At 33.9% G+C, this 23,773-nt stretch overlaps 1 protein-coding gene across 18 annotated transcripts in view; it reads right to left on the bottom strand.

Moving 5' to 3' along the window:
• The window catches only part of NRXN1 (neurexin 1), a 1,117,469-nt gene that overhangs the window by 995,933 nt on the left and 97,763 nt on the right, over window positions 1–23,773 (bottom strand). For 9 of the 18 annotated variants that reach the window (XM_059942818.1, XM_059942803.1, XM_059942804.1 and 6 more), the window contains exons 3-4: window positions 20,746–20,775; window positions 19,959–19,970 (exon numbers count right to left, since the gene is read on the bottom strand). The exons of 4 other annotated variants lie outside the window; for them this stretch is intronic. In XM_059942818.1, the coding sequence (XP_059798801.1) occupies window positions 19,959–19,970; window positions 20,746–20,775 (42 nt within the window). The remainder of the gene's footprint in view (window positions 1–19,958; window positions 19,971–20,745; window positions 20,776–23,773) is intronic. 5 more of the 18 variants (XM_059942801.1, XM_059942806.1, XM_059942808.1 and 2 more) reach the window with 1 other exon arrangement.

The following is a 23,773-nucleotide window of genomic DNA, read 5'->3' as shown; positions in this document are numbered from 1 at the left end:
AATTACAGTTCTGTTTCTCATCTGTGTACTCCCATGTCCCACTCACTGTTTTATTTTTCTCCATAAAATGTGTCACCATATGACACACTATGTATTTTATTTATTTCTTTAATGCTTTTTCCCACCATTAAAATGTAACTACCATGATCTTGTTCTGCTTATTTTCCAGTTCTCCTGAGCCCATAGGAGGGTGTTTAGTAAATTTTGAGTTGAGTGCCTTGAATGAATTAATATGCAATAAAGAAAACAAAGATGAAGGAACTAATTATGTTTTTTCATGTTCCTTACCTGGGGTTCTAGTAGAAAACTAACATGCATGAAACTATTTCACTAAGTAACTCTGAATAAATTTTATGTTCTTAAAAGGAAAGTTCAACAACTGTTCAGTGGAACACTATAAAGAAAATGCAATTTGGACAACTAGGTAACCCAAAATAGATCACACAACAAACCAAAGAAATTTCCCATAGTCCCCATATCCTCTAGTAAATATGAATTATGGCAATACTATTGCTAATTTATATTCATCAAACTGTCTTCTTTCAGTATTTCAAACTGTTCACAGAAGGTTTTCATCTGTCATTGCAATATGCATTGCAAATAGAAGACACTAAGGAATTAAATGACCTCTCATATGCTGTCACTCCCAGATCCATGAATAGAGCATTCCTTACTTCAATACTAACCCAGAACTTAGTTGGAGAATGTTGTGGTTCTCAAAAAGCAGGTTAGAGCCATTAGATTCAGGAAATAAGTGTAAGAATATGCTCCTTTTTTCCTGTTGAAGAGCATAACCTCAATTGACCACTGAGATGGAAGACTTTATTAGATCATGATGAATCTTAAGTATCATTAATTCATTCATCAGTATCTAGAAACTTTCTTCAACCAGATGGGCAAGACAAAGAGTTTATTCTTAGCAATATTCATACCAAAACATTTAACCATTTTGCTTACAAGAACCACTGAAGTAAAAATAAACACACACACACACACACACACACACACACACACACACACGGATGCTGAATCATATTCTGAGTTTAGAATGGAAGAAAAACAAAAACAAGGTTTCTCAGGAACAAAAGGGAGTGGGACATTAATGTTTAAGTACTAGATCCACACACATATTAGAAAAGAAAGATTTTCATGACTCCAAACCAGAACTCATTTCAGCTCACCTTGGAAAATAGTGCCAGCAAAACAATTCGGTATCAGTTAATTTTGTTTTCTAATAAATTTCTGGAACAGCACTGGGTTTATTGAGAAATAGTACATCTTCTGATCTCCTGAGACACAGGATAATTCAGGAGTGCTGGCCATGTATTCCTTCACCCTCAAAACCCATGAATAGTGTAGCTTGGCCTTAGGCTAGAAACTTCAGGATCACTATCCATTTCTGACTTAGCCATCACCCTATATTTAGGAAAGTTACCATCTCAGTTACATTTTCTCATCTGCCGAAGGGAATCAAATATTGTTGCCCCTTTAACTCAGAGAGGTATATAAGATAACAGATAAGGAAGTGTTTTAAAAGTTGAAAATTAATGTACTGATTCAATGTATTAATCTATAACTTCACCTCAATCAGATCCACTGGTATTATTTGAAGAGGATAAGGAAGGACAGTAAAGTTGGAGAAGTGTCTTTACAAATCATAAACAAGTACTTATGAATAAAAGATGGGGCTGCTGAGAAAAATAGAAAATTATAATAATATTATTTATATACTAAGTATATATTCCCACCCAGTATCAATATAGTATTTTATAAGAACAAGATAAATAAGAAGAATAAAGCTATTTTTATTTAGACAGGGCTGTAACTTAAAAAAAAAAACATAAACTAAAACAAGTATGATACTGAAATGAGTTTGGGGACCCTTCTTTCTCTTTCTTTTCTCTCTTCTCTAGGGATTCACCACCCAGATGATTCCAACCTAAATTTTAACTATCTCTGACTTTAGCACTGTTGACCAAATGACAACTATTTAACCTAAACCATATAGAGGTTGAATTCAATCTAACTATAAAAAGACATTAATCTGGTTCAAACAAAGCTTTGAGTGATAACTATTTCCATGGGGTTGATTGTCTTGGAGGCAACTGCATTTTTTTAAAGATAGAAGTATTTTGTGTTTTTATTTGTGGTGACATTTAATATACTACTATGTCATAGTACCTCCTAATATACTCTATGGATGTTTTAAATAATTATTCCGTGGATTATAACACAAAATAAAACTTGGTTCACAAATAGCAACAGAAACAAATAGAAATGGAGAAAAATATATGAAAACATGTTTTATTGCTTGTAAACATTAATGTCTCAAGTTTTCTTCTATCTCCTCTCAGTGGAAAGTCTCACATTTAGTTGTGAAAACTTAAAAATCTTTCCTCTCGATGTGGGCTTAGGATAAGGGAGCTATGCTGGCAAAGGCCAGAGATGCTCACCATGGGGCTAAATGATTGCTCCATGGTACTTTTATGGTAAAATTGAATTTGTATGATCTATTCTTTTGAAGCAAGAGGATTTGGAGTGTTTTAATGTCATCCACAAACTCAAAAGGAAAAGATCTGAAATGCTGGCCATAGCCCTGAGATTAATAACCTCTAGTAGTAGTTTTCAAACGTTTTAAAATAAGAGACCCTTTCTTTCTACAAAATCCTGAAGAAAGCTCAATATTAAAACAGATAAAAGGCTTTGGTACCCTACTGGATTCAGGGCAGAGGCTTTGATGTGCTCCCCTCTCTGTGCTCTTAACCCTCAGTGGTGGTCCTGAAGTGCCTACGCACAACCCTTAGACTTCATAATGCATCACCTGAAATCCATTGGCCTTATATAATTCTGTGAAATTTAGAACTGAAGAATACAGTTTGTTTCATAATAGCAATTTGACTCAAAAAAGGAAACAAATCAGGGTGCCCAGGCCAAAGTACTCAGAATAAAATAAAGCCAGTGACTTTCAGCCTAGGCTTTCTTGTAGCCCCACTCTCTTTATACTAGGTCTTGACATTTAGGAAACGCTATCTTGAAGTCCCTAAGTATTCAACAGTCTACACCTGAATTTTCCAAATGGACCAAACTTCAGATTTGGCAACATAAGAGGTTAAAATGGCTATCTCCTAAGTAAGAATAAGTCAGTGTGGAAATTTTTGATGCGAAGTAGGACACACTGAAGTGATGTGTTGATGTGAGGAAAAGAGCATCCTTTATGTTCTAGAACCAACTCTTCCATGTATTTGTTGAACAGCCTTGGGCAAAACATTTCTTTGTCTCACAATTTCTTCAACCATAAAACAATAGGTCTGCACTAAATGATCTGACCTTTTTTTAAAAAATAGAGCTACTAATCCATATTTTATGTTGATACATATGTTTTTGCTGGGTGAGTTGAAATAAACCATCATCTCCAAGTTAAAGATTTTCATATTCCCTTTTAATTAAAATGGCCCCTGAGGGACATATTCATATTTTCATTCATCTGTTGAATGTGTCTTCCTGGATATCTTTTCTGAACTTTAAGATATACTTTATTCTCCCACAGACTCTTTCAAAAGTATGACCCTTCCAGGTATTCATATTCATGCTCTTACAGTCATTTTCAGTTATTTCCTTTCACCTCTCACAACCAATTCAGCTCTTCAAATGTCTTCATTCACTTATTTATTGAGAATCTACGTTACATCTTGCCCCGTACTAAACACTATATAGAAAGAACAAGACCCAGACTATGCCCTGAAGGAGTTTCGAATCTAGTTTTTCATATCTGATCCCTTCTTCCTTTTCTCAATTATAATCATAATCGTTCAGGGCCCGTTACCTGAACCATTTTTACAAATGCCTAACTCATTTACCTTCCTCTAATGATGCCATCCTTCTTCAACACTATAATTTGCAGTCCACTCTGCCATTAAGATGTCTTTCTAAAGTAGGGCTCTGATAATTGGCACCCCCTCATACACACACACACACACACACACACACACACACACACACACACATTCATTCTTTGGCAATATATTGACTGCTAAGTAAACTTCTAAATGTAACATCATAAACCAGATATCTAAGGCACTGGGTAAGAAATATCAATGTGTAAATCTGCTTAGGGCACACAACAGGTAGTTACAGAGACTGTAGAAATATGGAGAGTGCACACCCTGCCCTACGCATTCAAATTCAACTAAAAATAACTGTAGCTTTGGACCAGAATGCTACCAGTTCCTTGATTCTAAGTATCCCATCTAGCCATATCTGCGTTTTAATCACATCACGTCATGCTTGGCATGATGCTGTTTCAATGTTTTTGATCACGCTGTTCTTTCTTCCAAGTGCTCCATTCCCTAGTAAGTCTATCCTCATTCCTCACCTCTTCCAGTTCAACTACTATATCTTCCAGGACCTTTCTTTTGCTCTTCTAGTAAGAATGAATCTATTATTCTCCTGTGTGGTCACTACATTTTGTTTCTTACATAGTTATAAACATGGAATATATATTTATGTTCCACAAAAAGCTTTGCACAGAACCTTACACACAGAGTGCACCGAATAAGTATATTTATTGAAGTGGAAGAGCAAGTGAATTAAACACTTAAATATTTATCACTACTAAATACAAATAACTATCCCAATACTGTTTCATAATTTAGACAGACTATATTAAATTATTAAATGTATGAGCAAGGCATTTGACAAACATTTTAAGATATATTTTGAAATATGTGGAGAAATATGATCTGGCTAATACTACAGAGTCAAAGCTGGCTGAATGTTATTATACAGTGAATTCAGATTGACATAACAGTGACTATTAAAGTGTGGTTCCTTGCAGCACATTCTGATGACTCTCTTCTCTTTTACAATTTTATCCATTTTTTAAAAAAACACCAAGTGGATGTAAATTATATTTGTAGATGGCACAAGGATAGAGTTACAGGTCAATATTCAAAATAGCTGACTGGCTGTATTCATGAACTAAAGTGGAAACCAGGGTATTTTTCCTTCCATTTCTTCTCCACCCCCACTTTCTCTTCATTAATCCATGCTGTATTGATGAATGACACCACCATCCACCTAGATACTTAGGATGGAAGCCTGAGAGTCAGTCATGACTTCAGTCTCACCCTGACTCGCACATCTCATCAGTCAAGTCCTGCTGACCCCAAGTCCTTAGGATGTAGCAAATCTATTCACTCCTCTCCATCTCTCATGCTAAGACAAATCCATAAGGCCTCGATGTCTTTCTTGACTAAATCATAGTTGCTTTGCCATTTTCTTATCTTTTTCTTTGCATTCCTCAAATCTGTTCTCTTGCCAGAGGAATCTTTCTAAAAAGCCAATTTTATCTTGTTCCTTGAGGCTTTTCCTCATCTTGACCCTTATCTGTTTCTCCAGTTGTATCTTTCAGGTTCCCTTTTGCATTCATGTTTAATTGTTTCCAGTTTTTAGAATCAGTACTTCTTTACCATACCTCCATGACTCAACTTACATTTTTCTTTTGCTTTAATGTCTCTACACCCTGAAGATGTCCACATCCTAATCCTAGAATTTGTGAATACGTTAGGTTACCTGGCAAAGGCAACTAAGGTTGCAGATATAATGAAGTTTGCTAATCAGCTGACCTTGGGATAGGAAGAATATCTTGGATTACCCAGGTGGGCCCAGTGTAATCATCAACTCCTTGTAAGTGGAAAAGAGAAACAGAAGAGAGTCCGAGGGAAATGTGACCACAAAAGAATGGTCAGAGACATGCAAGGTTGCTGGCTCTGAAGATGGAGGAAAGGGGTCACAACTGTAGCTTTTTTCCAGCTTCAAAAAGTTAGAAAAAGGAAGGAAGTGACTGTCTCCTAGACTCTTTAGAAAGGAACACAGCCTTGCTGACACATCGGGTTTAGCCCAGTGAAGCCCATGTTGGACTTCTTATACATAAAAGTATAAGATAATAAATTTGTGTTAAGATGTTAAATTTATGGAACTCGTTATGGCATCACAGAAAACATATACACTGCCTAACCATGTCAATCTAGTGAAGAGCCAATCATTCTATGAGATCCAACTAATGAGGAATATTGGTCCTTGTAAATAACTTCCATCATAAAGCTTTTAATTACTGATGAAACTTGCATGTAAAAATTTTTTACCTATCACTGAGCTATAAATCTCTCCAGGACAGATACCTTCCTTCATACCATGCCTTATTTATTTTTGTATTTCTAGCATCTTGCATAGGCCACTGAGTGGATATTTATTTTTAATGATTTATTTTTAATGATTTAATAATATTTACTTTTAATGATATTTATTTTTAATGATTAAAGGTGGAATTGAATACAATTATACTTCATGCTTTGAAGTAGGCTCACAATATTAACTGTTCAGTAGAGAATGGGAAGGCTGACGTATGAGCATGTGAAAAAACTTAGAGGTTTCAACTGACTGAATGTTCAATATGAGGCAACAAAATGATAAGTGACCAAAAATAACAAACAAAAATAACAACACACACACACACACACACACACACACACACATATTTGATTGTAGGTATCATTATTTCCAGACCCAAAGAATGCTTCCATTTTACTCTACCCTGCTCAGACATGTGAGGAACTATGATTAATTTTGGAATTGACTTTAAGAAATCTTCTGACAATTAGACTGTATCCAGACCAGAACGAGGAGAGAGCCAGGAAGGATTTGGGAAGGATTTCAACACTGTAAAGAATGGTTTTAGAAATTGAAGATATAAAATTTAGAAAAGAAAAATTGGGATTTGGTTATGAGGGTGAGGGATATATTCACAGAAATAATTTTTTTTAGTGTGGATGAGGAATTAGAATGTGTTAAAGTCCAGATCAACTGAAAACACAGAGCACAGCACGCTGGAGAAACTCAATAAATATCTTAGGAAGCAACAACAACAACATGCAGATGGCTAACTGGCAATAACTTCAGTAGGCAGATTTTGATTCAAATAAAGGAAAAGCCCTAATAATTAAAACTCTCCTTAAAAAGACTGTTACTTTGTGAGGTAGCAAGCACACCCTCCTTTTGAACATGTAAACAGAGTTTGGATCATCGCCCATCACAGAAATAGCAGAAGCGTTTGCTGAATAGACATTTGGACTAGGAGACTTCCAAAGTTCTAGTCAAATTTATGATTCTATTATTTGTTAAGTCCGTTTCCATTCTGAAGCAATTACTGTGATTCTCATTTTAGTGAATTTCACAATTATCTTGGTTTAAGACACATTACCACATACTTACTGACTCCTTGCAAATTATTAACTTAAATGTTATCTCTAGATCCAAAGTGTCAACAGACCTACCAAGTCACCTAAATAATATCCCCTGCTCCCACTAAACTTCATTTACTCTCTCGTAATAATCACTCTCTCATAACTTTCACATAATCTCTAACTCTCCAAAAGACACCCAGGAAGGGAATTTGAGGACAGGAAGAAATTATGATATTTTTTTCATTGTATAATCTCTTTTAATGAAGAAAAGCAATTAAGCAAAACAAGTTAAAAGCAAGCTGAGCTTTTTTCTTACTGAGCCATCTAGATCAAAAGACTTATCTGATTTATGCTAAAACTAGCTCATTTTAAACAGAATCTTAATATCCTAATCAAGTAAATTTAAAAAATAAATTAGAGGAAAACATTTTGCCTTTGTTGTTCAGAGGCAAGAAAGATGCCAATTATTTCCTGCTCAGCATTCTCAGGCTCACTTCAGACATGACTATTTTTTTTTTTTTTTGAATGAACAGTAATACAAATCACTATAAAACAAAATGGCAGGGATGTACCACAAAAAAATATTTTCCAACTTCTTCTACTCTCCTCTCTTCCCTTACTTTTCTCAACATCTGTGAATCATATTTAAACTTGTACTTTAAAATACATATACAAAGGATGTTTTTGACCTTTTTAAAAAAAAAAATCTTCATGCCGTTTGTGATTTTAAAAGTTACCTTTTGTTTTCTTTGAAAATTAATTTTATTTGAATCATCCATCTGCAATACACACCCAATACTCTACTACATGTCCACTATTGAGCATTCACTATGCTCTAGAAATGTATTATACACTTTACTGATAATTATACATGTAATTCTCAGAACTAAAAGAGGTGAATTTTATTATTTTCATTTTACAGATGGGGAAAATGAGGTTCAAAGACATCAAAAAACTTTCCCAAGCTGCACAGCTAATAGATAGTAACTCTAGGGTCTAAAGGTAGGTGTACTCAACTCCGATCTCCAAGATTTATGGCTGTCTGCTTTGCAACAAGGTTTACTGAGTATCTTCCATGTAACCAAGCTCTATCCTCAATACAAAATTGAAAATAACAAAACCTCTGCCTTCAAGGATCTCTTCACATTCTAATAGTAATGACTGACAAATTAATGAATGCAATTCAACAGGAGAATTTCATAATAGAGATAAATATTAGGTGTCACAATGGTCCTAAAGACAGAGTAAATCCACTTTGCCAAGTTTGGGACAGGAGGGATACAGTGACTGAACATATGCTGCTCGTGTAGCTAGTCCTTGGACAAAAAATAAGGTTCTTTCCTTGAGTAGATTCTGCTTCTTCCTTGCCTCCAGGTACCAGCCATGCCAATGTACCTAGGTCTCACTAAGGTTCACTCAAGAGCTGGACAATCCCATCTGATATTGTTCATTCACATTAAAAAGTACTTGTCTAGTGGTCTAGTGTCCCATTTCATCAGATCTCTTTTTTTTTTAATGTAATTTTTTTAACATCTTTATTGGACTATAATTGCTCTACAATGGTGTGTTAGTTTCTGCTTTACAACAAAGTGAATCAGCTATACATATACATATATCCCCACATCTCCTCCCTCTTGCCTCTCCCTCCCACCCTCCGTATCCCACCCCTGTAGGTGGTCACAAAGCACTGAGCTGATCTCCCTGTGTGAAGCAGCTATGTGGCTGCTTCCCACTAGCTATTTTACATTTGGTAGTATATATAAGGTCATGCCACTGAACAGATAAATTAGTTAAAACTATGTAGCACTTTCAAATACTGTAATTTTTAATTTTTTATATTTCTTTTTACTTTTTAACAAGACAGAGCTACTGAGAGACTTATCTTTGCCAAGGAAATAATTTTTGGTGTCCCCTCAAATCACATGGAATATGTAACCATGGATGTATAGAGCTTTCCTAGCTCCTGAAGCTGCCCTCTCAGGCTGCTGTCATTACTCTTCCACATCTTTTCTGCCTAGGGAAGTAATGTCTTGCTGTCACACATGATCATCTCCCTTTGCCCCGATCCCCCAGGAGGCTTTCTCACCTTCAGCACTCCTCTCCCGGCTTTTGCTTGTACTCACACAATTCCTTAATCACTTCTTTTTATAGATATTTTTAAAATCCAATAGTTTATCTCCCTGTAATTTCTATGCCTGGGTCTGTCATTTCTGAAATGTCTCATAAAAACATTACCTCTTTTTTTTTTTTTAATAGACTCCAGAGACCAAGTTTCCACCCCCTAAAGTTTGACCTTTGTAGAAACGACATATTCCTGCTTTATTTAACGCCTCTTTTGCCACAATCTGCAGTAAAAAGAAGAAAAAAATCATCATAATCAACTTTTCCATTGTATAGAAATACATTTGTGGCATATTTTTTTAATGTGAACTCAGCACTTGTTGTTCAGCTTTCCCATTGTCTGGATATCTTTATCAAGAGCCATTATGGACAATGATCCTAAAATATGTTACAAAGTATCCATGGGTGGGCATCCCATCAAAAGTTTAAATGTTGCCGCCTATTCAATTTGAGGGTTTTTTTTTTTCTTTTTTTAAAGCAGGTATCTGAACTCTACACAATGAAAGTTTTAATGACATGTATCACAAGGTTGCAAAGAGCCCAGTGACATCTTTATTTGTGTGAAAACCAATTGTTTAGTTTCAAGGATAAAGGATAGGCCTCACTGAATAACCATATCTCCTTTCCCAGTCCTTTCATAATGGACCAAGGCCTAACTTCTCTTAAAGCAAGATAATAATTACTTTTATTAGTAAGGAAAATCTTCCAACACAGAAGCAATATGAATTGAATTAACAAACTGTACAGTGGCCCTGCAAGGAAAACAAACAAACAAACAAACACCCTTCATCACCATGAAGATCAAATCATCAATTCTTAAAGGACAAAAGCCAATTAGCTGAGTTGGTAACACTCTGCACAAAATGGCTGTGCTTTAGAAGCTTCTTGGGGAGTTGAGGGGGCTTTTTAAGGTACAGGATTACAATCCACCATAGACCTATTGAAAAAAAATTATCTGTTAGGTTCTTTGAAAATGTATGTATTTTTAAAATATGCCCCAGGTGATTGGTGGGGGGAGGAAGATGGAGGAGGGCTGGGCAGCCAACCTGAGAACCCCTGGGTCAGAACAATGGTAATGAGGTCAAGGTTTGTAATGGTGTTTCAGAGACTGTTTAGATGTTCTAACAGGGAAGTCAGCTACTTCACCAGCCTTGCTAAAACAGTCGTCCTTCTTTATATAGGACATTCTTCTAATTAGGGAATGACAGATTTGAAGTAGTTAAAGAAAAAAGAAACAGTGATTTAACCTAACAGGTCATGACATTAGTCCTTACAAATAATGAGAGGGCAAATGCTCAACCAAATTGTCCTCACATCCATTAGTCCAAGGTTTGGCTTTCTTTGGACCAATCAGCTTCTCTCTTTCCATCACACTGAATGACTCCTAATTTCATGCAGTCCTCTCACAAAGAATGCCACTGGTCATAGCAAGTACAGGTGGGTCAGCGCAAATCCAACCACACTGCCAGGGAAGCAATTCAAGTTGTATGCCCTATGGACTGCCAGTCAGATAATGCATTCTTTTATTTAAACAAATAATCACTGGAAAGACAGTTACAACAAGGCATCATGTAATTCTTTTAAGTCAGCATAGCATTAAAAATATCTGTTCACTAAGTTTAGCAGAAGATTTCTGGTATATTTTGCCATCAGCAATCTGCAAAAAACTTATGGTTAGCTTGTGAATGAGGATTTCCCTGTGAATTGAAATCACAGTTGGCCAATTTAGGGATTTCCATCCCTCTGGCAGCACTTTAGTCCAATCTAAATTTGATTGTTTCCCTGAATGGAGTAATTTAATTTTCTCCAAGTGTCTACTGACTTTATAATGCCAAGTCCAGAAATGGAAAACTGGGTCAGTTGACCAGGTAATTCAGGCCAAAAAAATATTGTTTAGAAACTTCATATAACACATGAGTCATTTTAAAATCCTGAATTATCCATTATCTCAGTAGTCTAATTTTCTGGTCTGTATCTGAGCCATGTAATAAAAAAATCTTTAAGGTGAAAGAAAATACTATCCTTACTTCATACCTCTGGTAACATCCCTGTACTTTTTTTACTTGGTTGAAAGGAAACACTAATAATTACTGGAGATTACTTCAGCTGCTACAATTTTGAATGAGCTATCATGTGGTCACAGGCACATGGCAATTCACAGGCAAACAAGACAAGCAGAAAAGAGAAAGCTGCATTTAGTGGAATACACATTTTATATAAGTAGATATAACTTGAATGTGTAAAGATGTGTTCTAAAAAGTGGTAACTATTATTATCCTCGTGTTTATATTTCTTAATGTCAAAAATCTTGAAAACATCCATTCTGGAAAGCTATGGCTTCAACAGTCCCACATAGAGAAGAATCTCATTGGTGATTTAAGTAATAATGACTAAGATTGAATGAAAACACTCTCATTCTTTCTAGAGAGAATTCTCTCTCCCTCTCTCTCTCTCTCTCCTGCCTCTCACTCTCTCCCTCTCCATCTCTATTTCTACCAAAAGGACAAATAATAAGATGCTCAATTTAAGGAAAATATGGCCTTAAGCACTGCAGCCTTGTTCTTGCTTTTTAATTCAGAGATTTCCGAGCACTGTAATTCTTCAACTCAGGTTCCACAGTTTAGGACAGCTGGCTGCAAATCCAGACTACTTGATAAATCATCTAGTTGAACATACGATCATTCATCCCCAGGCTGGGAAAAAGTCAAAGGCCCTTTGGGCGTATATAGCTATTTGAGGACCTGAGAAGAATGAATCTATTTCTTTCAATATGAGAAGCACTAGATAAGCCACATGAATATAAAGTACAAGGGGACCCACTTCATTCTTTGAAACTTTTCCTCTGTCACAAATTGCCAAAAGGTACTTCCTGAAAGTCACAATGAATCATGCTAGTTAGAAGCCAAACTCCCAAGAGCCTCTTCCTGTTACCTATACACAGAGATATATACAAAGATGAATTATTATCCCTTTCTTAAAGAAATATTCCTTTAAGACTGATTATTAGAGGGATTATAAAGAAAAGGCTTGACCATCAGTGGTCAATGGAGAGGTTTTCAAATCCCTTCCAAATTCTGTGAGATCACCTACATTGGGCAGGGAACAAGGAAGATCAAAAGGGTCACGTCTGAGTCCTCCTCACAGCCAGTTTAAGGAGAAAAATTCTGGTTTTATTGATCTTATTTGTTTTTCCTTTATTAGAATATTTACCTTGAAGCAAAAAGGAAAAAGAAATTTGAAAATCAGTGTATTATGAGAAAGAAAAAAGAGTATTCAAAGTAAAATCTAAAAGGAAATTTTATAAACTTATTTAACCAATCAGTCAGTCATTAAACAGGTATAATATTATTGAGTACCTACTTGTGCCAGCCCCTGTTCTGGGGCCCTTGAGATATATAAGGCAGGGCAGAGATCTCTGCCCTCTTATATTCTGGTGGAAGAAAGACAGAAAGTAAACAGTAAACAAAATAAATGAAAACATTTTAAAGCGTGTTAAAAGATAATAATTGTTATGGAAGAGAAACTAGATTGGGGTAAGAGAGTTCAGGAAAGGGGCAAATCATAGTATTAAATAGGATGGTCAAAATAAGTCTCTTGAGACTCAGGTGTCATTTGAGCAAAATCTTGAAGGATGTGAGGGCACAGGCAATTATTTAAGTATCTTAAGGTAATTATGTTTCTTTTTCCCACAAAGATACCTATCGAAGAAGGGAAGACCCTAGTTAGCTTTTCTTTGAAAATTTGGTCTTCAGATGACTAAGTGGTTAGTATAAACTTAACTCATATATCACTCTATTAAGTCATTAATGAGGCAAAACATTAATTCATAAAAATGTTTCCTCTAGATGGTACTTCCAGTCCACGAGAAAATATTTAACTCCCTGCCCCCTCCAGCCCATTAATTTGCATCTAAAGAGCAGCATTTTGCACTGAACTCCTAGGTTTGTTCAAAGGGGAGGCAAGTCCATTTCAGCTTCATCACTGTATGCAAGAGAAATGTGAAAATGTAAAGAGTTACAGAAATATCTAAATACATTTGACTGAGTAGACTCAACCTTTCATGCTCTATTGTATTTAAAATATTCTTTGTAGTATGGGCCATCAGAACACTGATGTCCAGTTAGTTATAACTTAAAACAATCACAGAATCATAAATTATAGGGTATTCATAGGATGGGCAGACGATATTAAGACATTAATAACTTTTTAAAACCCTGGGCAGATTACAGAACATTAGTTTTCAAATTTATTTAATCTAAAGGTTCACAGTGTGTTTTATTTTATCATCACCATTGATAAAAACCATCTTTTACTTTTGTGATTTGTCATGTAACAATATACTTGAGAATGGAGTATTTTTACTGGCTAATAATACAGATCCTATTAGCTAGATATGTGAGGCTAAATTATTTGCCCAAGGTCAGTAAAGAGCAAATACAAGATATGAACCCAGGTCTTACGACGCCATGACGCTCACCTACCACCCTATACTGTTCCCCTGTTATAAGGTAGAGTTTTACCCCTAAAATGAAACCTTCAAAATGAGAAACAACAGCATCTTATATAATACTCTATGATCGGTTTCCTTCACACTACCTCTAACTTTATTTTTAAGAATAAGAAGATAAAACCCTGTTTCATGATTATTAGTGTGTAAGTGGAGCAAGTCTTTAAGGTCTCCTTAGGAACGGCTGGTTACTCTATATCAGTTATTTTAGTTCAAAATCTCCACAGTGTTTTGCCTATCATAATAATAAGCAATATCTCCTATTATACCTTACAAATAAAAGAGTGTCAACAATTTTCTAAAGATTATCTGTAAAGTTCTTCCCTGCTCCAAAATTCTATGATTCTAGTTAAAGATTCAAATCTCGTTAGTATATGAGCTAAGCATTCTGGGTAATTATAGTGTTCTTTAAAACCAATGGCCAACACAATTTAAGAAATACCTTCTTACCAGCCTAAATGTTTTGATTTTTTTTAATCCAGATTAACAAAAATACATTTCAAAATGGATAAATAAGATAAAATCATGATTTTGGAAAAGGAATTCTCATTTTAATATCCAATATGATATAACGTAAATGTTTTGCTATTTATGATCTATTTCAGTAAAGCATCTAAATCTATATTTTTACTACATCATTCTTTAAACTGTTAGACTGTGAAAAGTCCTTTCTGTGCTCTTCTCTGAGGATTAATTAATCCACTACAAGCCTAACAAAATCCTTATTTAGTTTACCAGTTACTCAATGTCATAATTATTTACAGAATGTAAATGGGAAACTTCTCATCACAGAGCCAATAGTGCAGAGATAAAAAGGAGCTGGGATTTTTCTTAGTAATAAATATAATGACAAAATTGATTAAATTGCAGCAAGAGATAATACAGAAATATTTACTCTTCGAGTAGCTTTTCTTGATTGTACTCAGAACTGACAGGCATGTAGGCTAAAGAAGAATTGCAAAATAAATACCGAATTCTAAATAGTCGCATAGCCTTCTGAGTATATCGTATTGATGAAGTAGACATTTAATATCTCATTTCATGAAGTGAAATTCTGGTCTTTCCATGTTCGGTAGCTGTGAATGAGGGGCTTCCAGTACTGCAACAGTAGAAGTCGTAATAGATAAACCAAAATAAATTATGTCTTGGTTGCAAATCCACCACACATAGGCATTCCAATACAGTAAGATTCTGTCAACATTCACGAATGCTTCTGAACAATGCAGAATAGTTAATATTTTGAAGCTAAATGAGGAGATATGATTTAAGAAGCCATACGAGAGAAGAGAAATGTGATTATTTTCAAAATTAAACTAGTTCTACAACAGAAACCAAAGCAAAATGTATTTCAGAGTTATAAAACAAATACACATCATGACACTGGTGACTGGAAACTGTGCACTTCACAGACAAATTAGCTACACAGCAACAAGAGAGATGAAAGATGGTAACAAAAATCATGGAAACAGAAGAAAATGTATAAGAATACTAAATGTGTTATTCTTCTCTAAGTATTAATAATATCAAATCTACTTCAAGAGTAAATAGAATATTAATTGTGGTTTGACATTACAGATAAATTTTTAAAATACATAATCTTTGATGCTGCTTATCAATTAGTTGAGTGGAATCAATTATACCTAGGTATTAACACAATTGGTTATGAGAAAAATCTGTATTTTCTTTATAATTATTCTAAGATCTTCATTTTCACTAATACAATAAAGTTTAGGCACTTTTAAAATGTGTAATTACATGCTTGACAGTTGTAATAACTTGGCTTTCTAGTAACGTGAGAAACCTGGATAATCAAACAATAAACATTTGAAAGAGTCAAATGGACACTTATTTTGCGAATATGTTGTACGATTCATAAATGCAAGGAATAGCAAATATGCTCATATCACAAGATAAGACAAATTTTGGCTTTATTGAAAGCTTACAATCCTAACCCAATTTAAACAAAGTTCTTATGATATATCACAGTTGATACAGTTAAAAAAAAAAAATCATGGAAACCACATTAGCTTATCATCTTATGTGAATTTACATCTTATGTGAAAACTCCTGTACTTGTTAACACATGAATAGTGAAAGTTAGAAAATAAAATTTGATTATTTGCCACTGTGACAGTGAATCACATTAAAATTTCTGAAAACCCTCCAACACAAAAATACACTGACTTTATTTCCTTACAGGACCATTGCTGTATATAGGCTAAGACATATTAAAGTGCTATTGGAATGATGTCTTACTAGAAAGAAATACTGCAGCTTTGGACAAGGATATGAATGATAGGAAACAAAAGAAGTTTAGAGACAGAGACAGAGAGGATTCAATATAATCTGTTGCTACAATTTTTTTTAGCTATTTGAATAAGTTTCCTTTTCCTTTTCCACCCTCTACTATGTCCACTACAAACCCTCCATGTCCTCCTCTACATCTACCTTTTCCAATATGCTCCCAACACACACATACTTAAGTCATGAGAATCGCAAATTCAAGATACAGTAAGAAAAATATTCTGGAAATACAATGGTCAAAAAAGAAAGTCACATGGAGCTTACATTCTACTAGGAAAAAGTTGATGTTAAATATATAATCACTCACATAAATATATACAATTATAATGATTATTATGATGGAAAATACAGGCTTTCAATCAACATTTAACTGACAATTATTAACCTGTGCTCCCAAGCTATTAACCAGCCACGATGGCTGGATTTGCAGTGTAACTTTCTTTGACGTTTTCTTATTTAAATGGTCATTCATTTCTTTCAAACAGAGTAAAATATAAATAAATTGTTGGAATGAAGTGACCAGTTAAACATACATAGAAAAAGACAAAAACAAAAAAACTAAATTCCCCAGGCAAATAGATAAATCTAAATTCTAAATAGAGTGGAGAATAAAGTTAGTATTATCAATAGTCCTAACAACACCCATGACAAATTTCAAACCTAAAAAGAAAGTAAACACGTCACAAAGACCATTTGAATCTACCTAGCGACAACCAACAGAAGTAAGGTTGGCCCTGAATACTATCTCTCTTCAGCTATCCCAAAGAAAGCAAAGTTTATTCCTACCTGTGACCAATTAAAGGTGACATATCCTTGTTTAGAAAACATGAAAACAAATCCAAATAATCAACTCTAAAATTTGAAACAGAATGACCAAATGAAAATATGAGGCATGATGGTCTACAGAAAGAGTGAGAAAGTTTCCATTTCATTCATTATGATTATGCCAGCACAAAGCAATGAGCCTTAACATGTCTCCAGCAGACTTATCTGTTTTTGTCATGTAATATGGTAAGGAATTCTGCAGTTTTCAAACCCTGAAGAATTAATTATGGAGTATGGAAGGATCCACAGCAACTCTGTAAGGATACATCATAAAGTGATACCAGTGCTTACCTCTAGAGAGAAGCCTGGGGAGGAGGATGAAGAAGGTTATCAGAATAAATGTTCTTTTTTTTTTTAATGTACTTTCTAAATGAAATACATTTGTCTATCATTGGACATTTAAAAATTCAGAAAATACTTAAGAATCCATACAGAATAAATCAAAATGATAGCAATAATGCTCTTGAACCTAGTTTTGCTTCCGGATTCAAAAAAGGAAGACTTTAATCCACAGATGATCATTCCAGAGCACCTGAATTCACTACTCCTAAAGAGAAAAGTGGTGTCAAGAAAAATGCTCCAGTATTATAATTTGATGGGAAGACTTGAGAAGCATGAATTTACAATGCATATCAGTTATTTTAGAGTAGGCAGGTTTAACACATATTTTATGCACAACTAGGATTTAACCTGATACAAGAATCCACACTGTCAAGTTTCTAGACATTTTTGACTCCTCCAACAGGTGGCACAAGGCAAGGATATCTTCCGAAGGGAGATCCTGATTCGTGTTATCTTTATCTTTTCTGAATGCCTATCACTGATCACACTTTTTAACCACTCTCCTAGCACTTCCATTTCTGTCATTTAAACTAACTTACTCACATGTTTTCATTCCCTATTTTATTGACACTCATTGAATATGGATGCCACATCATAGTCGAGATTGTATTTTTTGCTCTAGAATGCAGATTTGTTGAACTAATTTGCAATTAATGAAGACTTTTAAATCATGTTTCTCATTTCTATACACATAATTAACCAGCATATAAAGGTGATCACTTTGATTTGCAAAATACCCAAGTCCATCTTAAAGTCTTCTTTCCCCATTTAACACCAAGAAGCATCCTGGTCCTATTAACAGAAGAAGAATGTAAAGGAAATACCAAATTCTTGTCCTGTGTAGTTTTGTGCTGATTGAGGAATAAAATTTGATGAAAACTGGTAAATATATGTTTGACACACATGCCAACAGAAAACATTTAAGACTGACATAGTAAAACTGAGTAAAGTTAAGTGACACTTAACATTAATTACACTGAAATGAATATCAGCTAAGTTTAAACATGAATTATTCCATATGTAGGGTTAAATGGTTATATAATTAGCATATTATTTTTAAGAGTTACTTTTTTCACAACATAATGGGTATATATGTGTGTGTATATTTAGAAAGTTTGTGTATACACATGCATTCATACAAACATGCACATATACAAACACATAGACATTTACTTCACTCAGCCACTAAAATAAAATATAAATACAGTTCCCTCTATGCCATCCTGAGTCCTCTACTAAGGAACATGGTGGAAAATGCCCACTTAAGAAAGGAAGGTAATGGTAATTTTGCCTCAAAAAAAAAAAAGTCTAGAAAGTATCCCAAATGGTACACAAAATCTCTAAAAGAATTGATACATACTGTCATTGCATAGTAGCTAAAGGCTTAAAATAAGATTAAATTATATTATTGGAAATGGTTGACCAAAACACAAACTGCAATAGCATATGTTCTCTTTTTATTGGCTCAAAGTATCCAAACATTTGTTTCTAAAGCTCTATGTTACACATTTAAAACTTTGATATCATTTCTTACTTATTGCTCTGCTCATGTTCGGTGCTTTTTCAAACAGAAAAGTTTCCCTGCTACATGACACTAATGTAAAGGTGCAGAACTGTGAGCTTTGGTCTCAATTCACCAGATTAATATTCAGAGCAAAAGAAAGATTCAGAGAATTCAAGGAAACACATGCCTGTGTTTACAATAACAACAACAAAAAAAACCAAACAAACAAAATAAAACAAAACTAGAGACCAAGGGCACATTCACCAATACATAGTTAAAAATGGTTAATTTAAAGGCTATGACACATATTTACCACAGCTGCATATCATCTACTTTCTTCTAATGAAAACACTAAACACACATGGATGGTTCTAAATGGCAAACTAAGCATGCTTTTAAATTTGGCACCAATACTGTCAAAGAGTACACATGCCTGACTTACCAAGAGATGCAGAAATGTAAACCTGAGTTGATAATGTTCTTAAAACAAAGTTAGTATGCACAAAAGAGAGAGCAGGCTTGTCTTGCTCCTTTGTCTCTTTCGGGACACTGCCTTTGCAGGTTATCATGGAGTCAACGTGTACATATGACATCTAGCAGACCACAAGCTGATGAGCCCACAGCAGCACCATTTCAATGCTGCACATGCTTAGACTTACATCCTTAGGCAGAATGGCTGGGGCAGGTGCGCTCCAGAGTTAAATGTTTGAGGATGATATATTTCTGGTGGCTAAACTCATCATTTAACTACCATTAAATGATACTGCAAAAACTGACACTGAAACCTGTCACTAATTTCTAAATATGCTACTTATACTAGCAGCCGACACGAAAAAAAAATCACTCTAAAGAGCAAGAAAAAAACAAAGGGAAACATTTTGATGGATTTTTCTTACCTTAAATTCATAAAATATTCATTACCACTCATACCTACCTCCCAGTGCCCATTATTAATGCCAAAAGGTCTAAATACATTTGAAAAATGTATTTTGCAAATGTTATTCACACTGTTATTCATACAAATGATATTAAGAAGAAATAAAATAATGTTATTCATATAGACGCACTGTTATTCATATAGATGATATTAAGAAGAAATAAAATAATGTAATACCTTTACTTTTACCTATGGATTTGATGAAATGGTTCCATGAAGAAAGGATTTCCATACAAAAAGAATAAAGAGGAGAGAAACAACAGTAAGAATTATGAATATATGTATATGCACTACTCTTTGAAAATTAAATATACAAGAAGGTATAAATAGGATTTGAAAACAAATGGAGATACAATCAGTACATGTTGAGAAATCTGCCTTTTTGAGGCAATACATGCAAAGAAATTAGGAAACCCATGCTCACTTTAAAAGACTACACAAAAGGAGATACACAATGCTTGTAGGTAGAAAAAGTATTGATTTTGTAGAACACTATACTCAGCATTCGAGAAGCCAGAAGCCAAAGATGTCTGCATGTTCCCAAACTGACATGCATGGGTGAACAATGGACTCTTTTTGGTGCAGTACATTAAACCAAATATCTAAATATCTTTTTTCATATGTTAATTTATGATGGTTCTCGGTTTTTCTTTACTATAACTACCTTTAACTGCATATGCTGATAAACGTATGGAAACTTTCAATTACAAGTTCTTATGTCTCATTTATTTGCAGATATTATAGTGCAAAGAATAAAGGTAAGTAAAATCAAAAGAGCAAACCAATATCAAACCAACAAATAAAGGGGAGAAAAACACATGAAAAAATGTGAACAAAAATTACATATTTAATTTGCAGCCAGATAATTTGCAAGCATTTGCCCATCCTTTGCAGTGATGGTTTGAAAGCAGCTACAGAACAAGAAAACACTGAAAGCAGAGTGGAAAAGGAACAGAGCCCATACCTTGGTCGCCCATCATCAGGTGCGCCAGACCTTGAAGGGAAACAAGAGCACAGTCAGCAATAAACAAGGGAGCATGGGAAGGCAGGGTTGTCACAGTGACAAAAATGTTCAGTGACAGACATCTTGTTTCCTATGAGACATGTCTGTATCACAGAGGCAAATCAAAAAGCATTCTTTCAACTCCTGGTTGGAATGCTTTGGGGCAAAGAGTTATAGAACTGCAATTTAAACACTTGCATATGCTGCACCGTGTATTTCTTCTATGTATCAGTTGCAACATTCAAGAGTATAAGAGCATGACTTAAAATCCAACCAATCCCTTAAATATTGCATCTGCCCTTCATGCCCTTTGATGAGACTGTATTGAACACTGCCCCCACAGGGCTTGCCATTCTTTGGTGATGAAATTATATTTTAAAAAACCCAAAGGAATACCTGAAACATGGGCTGGGTCTGATCTTTTTCCCCTCATCAAAAAACGAGAAGTTTCATAATTAAATGAAAAAAAAAAAACAAAACACATCCTTAGTCACACTGAAATGATAATGTAGAAATGTCTCCTTGTCTGACACATGTAGCAATTGAATAAGCTTGTTCAAATACAAAAAAGATCATCAGACATGCAGGTGTAAAGTCTGAATTTACTACAGAATAATGTTTTTAAGAAACAGTGGTTCACCTTTAAATAGGGTTAAGTAATTTCCCATGGAGAACAAAATTATTCAGCATTTTACTTAAGCATTACTTAAATACTAAACTATGAGTTAACATGAGTATATTTAAGATATAATTTCATCAAGGAAGTTTTCTGAAAGAATATTGAATTCCCTTTATTTGAATTATTTTTTAACTCTTGCTTGACAATTTCAGATTGAAGATCACCACTTTTCTAAAGAATACTAGTAATGTTCTTTAAAAAAATATTTCACTGTCCAAGAAGATACGTTTTACTTTTCAGCATTAATTCCTAGTTCTTTATTCTAAATTCAGAAATTAAGTTACTCTTCAATCCCTGTATAGTTCAAGAATGTGGGATAATGTCAAAGAAATATAGCATACATACAAATTTAATAAAATGTGTATTTCATTTCCCACTGTTAGTTCAAATATATTTGAGACTTTGAGCTACATAACATTGTATATTACTTGCATCAGTATTGAAATAATCTGTATCATTTTCTTAAAAATTTAAGGGGTATTTAAACATTCCTGTGGGGCAGATACATTAAAATCATCATATAATCACAATATAAAAATTATTTAACATAGTAGTTTAAAGTTTCTGAAATCTAGCTTCTTTTGTATTTTCTAAGTGATTTTAACCACCACCCCCCCCAAAAAAAATCATACAATCAGTTTAAAAGGTTTATGATCTGTTGGTGACTCATGATATCTTATATGCTTAAGAATAGTGGCTTATCTGTCCAGGTTTTATAATTTTTCATTTAATTTCACTTTAAATATTATTATACATATTTCCTAATAATTATAACTTTTTTGTAAACTATTGATAAATCAGGGAAATATCTCTGTACAAGATATAACTTTTAGATTCCTCAATGGTTTTTAATACCACCTTAGTGAGAATGGAAATCTTTAAATCTCAAAAGCATTAACACTGTTCATGCTATACTTTCTACCTCTAAGGGAGCTAGACTATATTGCCAAAGTGGAGTTATAAATAGGGATGTTAAAAATTATGACTGAATAAACTTTATTACAATAGTTTATGAGCCTATACTCTGAAAATCTTGTCAAAATTTTTCATGGGATGAGTGTGTGTAAGGACAGAGGCATTCATGCTTATTAAGGTGATTTTAAAGCTCCTTGGAATGCAACTGGATTTAAAGAGAAAAGAACAGAAACATGGAACATTTTACAGGATGGTTAAGGAAATGCAAAAGAAGTCAGAAAGATACTTTAAAAAACCTTTTTGATCTCAAATAACATGCACAATTATAAATGAGACTGATTTTGAAAGATGTCAGTAAAACCTGCAGGGTAATATCTTTTCCAAGTACATACTCACATGCTATTTAAATTATAGTATAGAAAAAAAAAGCCATATACAGATGCAACACATGGAAAAATAGTCACTAATGATTTCTTTTAAAGTTTTAATCTATTTTACTTAAATAATGAAACAGAAATGTTTAGCAACTAAGCAACTGAAAGAATCCATGAAAGAATCACAAATAATATGTTGAAACCTGTTACTGATCAACTTTGTATTATCATGAATTGCTCTTTGAGACATCAAATCTTAGTAACTTTAATGGCTATTTATCTGTAACATTAGATGGGTACTCTTTTTCTAGGGAATCCATCATTGTGTAGAAATGAACATTATAAATGGCTATATTTCAAAACATTGTAACAAAATAAAATATGCTAAACACTTTCTTCTGATAGAGATACTAGTAAGTTGTTTATGCAAGAACTGTTAATGTTGTGATTATGTAAGTTGATAGGACATCAACTTCCATTTCACAATTCTTTGTTCTTCCTAGTTCTTTTTGTATTTTTATCCTTTACATATTTCTTTGGCAGCACATGGACTAATGCATTTAAGTTCTTTAAAGGTAAGAATGTTGAAATATGAAACTAACACAACATGGAAAATCAACTATATTTTGATAAAAATCCTAAAAAAAATTTTTAAAGAATGTTGAAATATGTTTTAGTTTGTTGGATTCTACAGGAAAATTGTGTAACTTTCTCAAAATTCCTTGATAGAGATAACTTTAGAAAACCTTAAACAAATACCATAATTTTATTTAACAGACACAGAATATTACAAATATACTTACCAGTAATCACGCTGGAGTGCTGTATGCTTTCATTTCCACTGGCCAATGGCTTATTTTTAATCTAAACTTATGTATCTTAATTACAGTCAGTACTTTATTTTGTGTTCTTTTTATAAATCAAATCATTTGAAACTAGACCAATGGGCTAGAGATGATGTAATGCTCAACATTTCCGAAAGAAATCATTTTGACCAAGAAAAAAAAAAAAAGGAGAAAGA

The sequence above is a fragment of the Balaenoptera ricei genome, chromosome 13 (genome assembly GCF_028023285.1).
Source record: "Balaenoptera ricei isolate mBalRic1 chromosome 13, mBalRic1.hap2, whole genome shotgun sequence".
NCBI lineage: Eukaryota > Metazoa > Chordata > Mammalia > Artiodactyla > Balaenopteridae > Balaenoptera > Balaenoptera ricei.
This window is presented reverse-complemented; position numbering and strand designations above follow the sequence as displayed.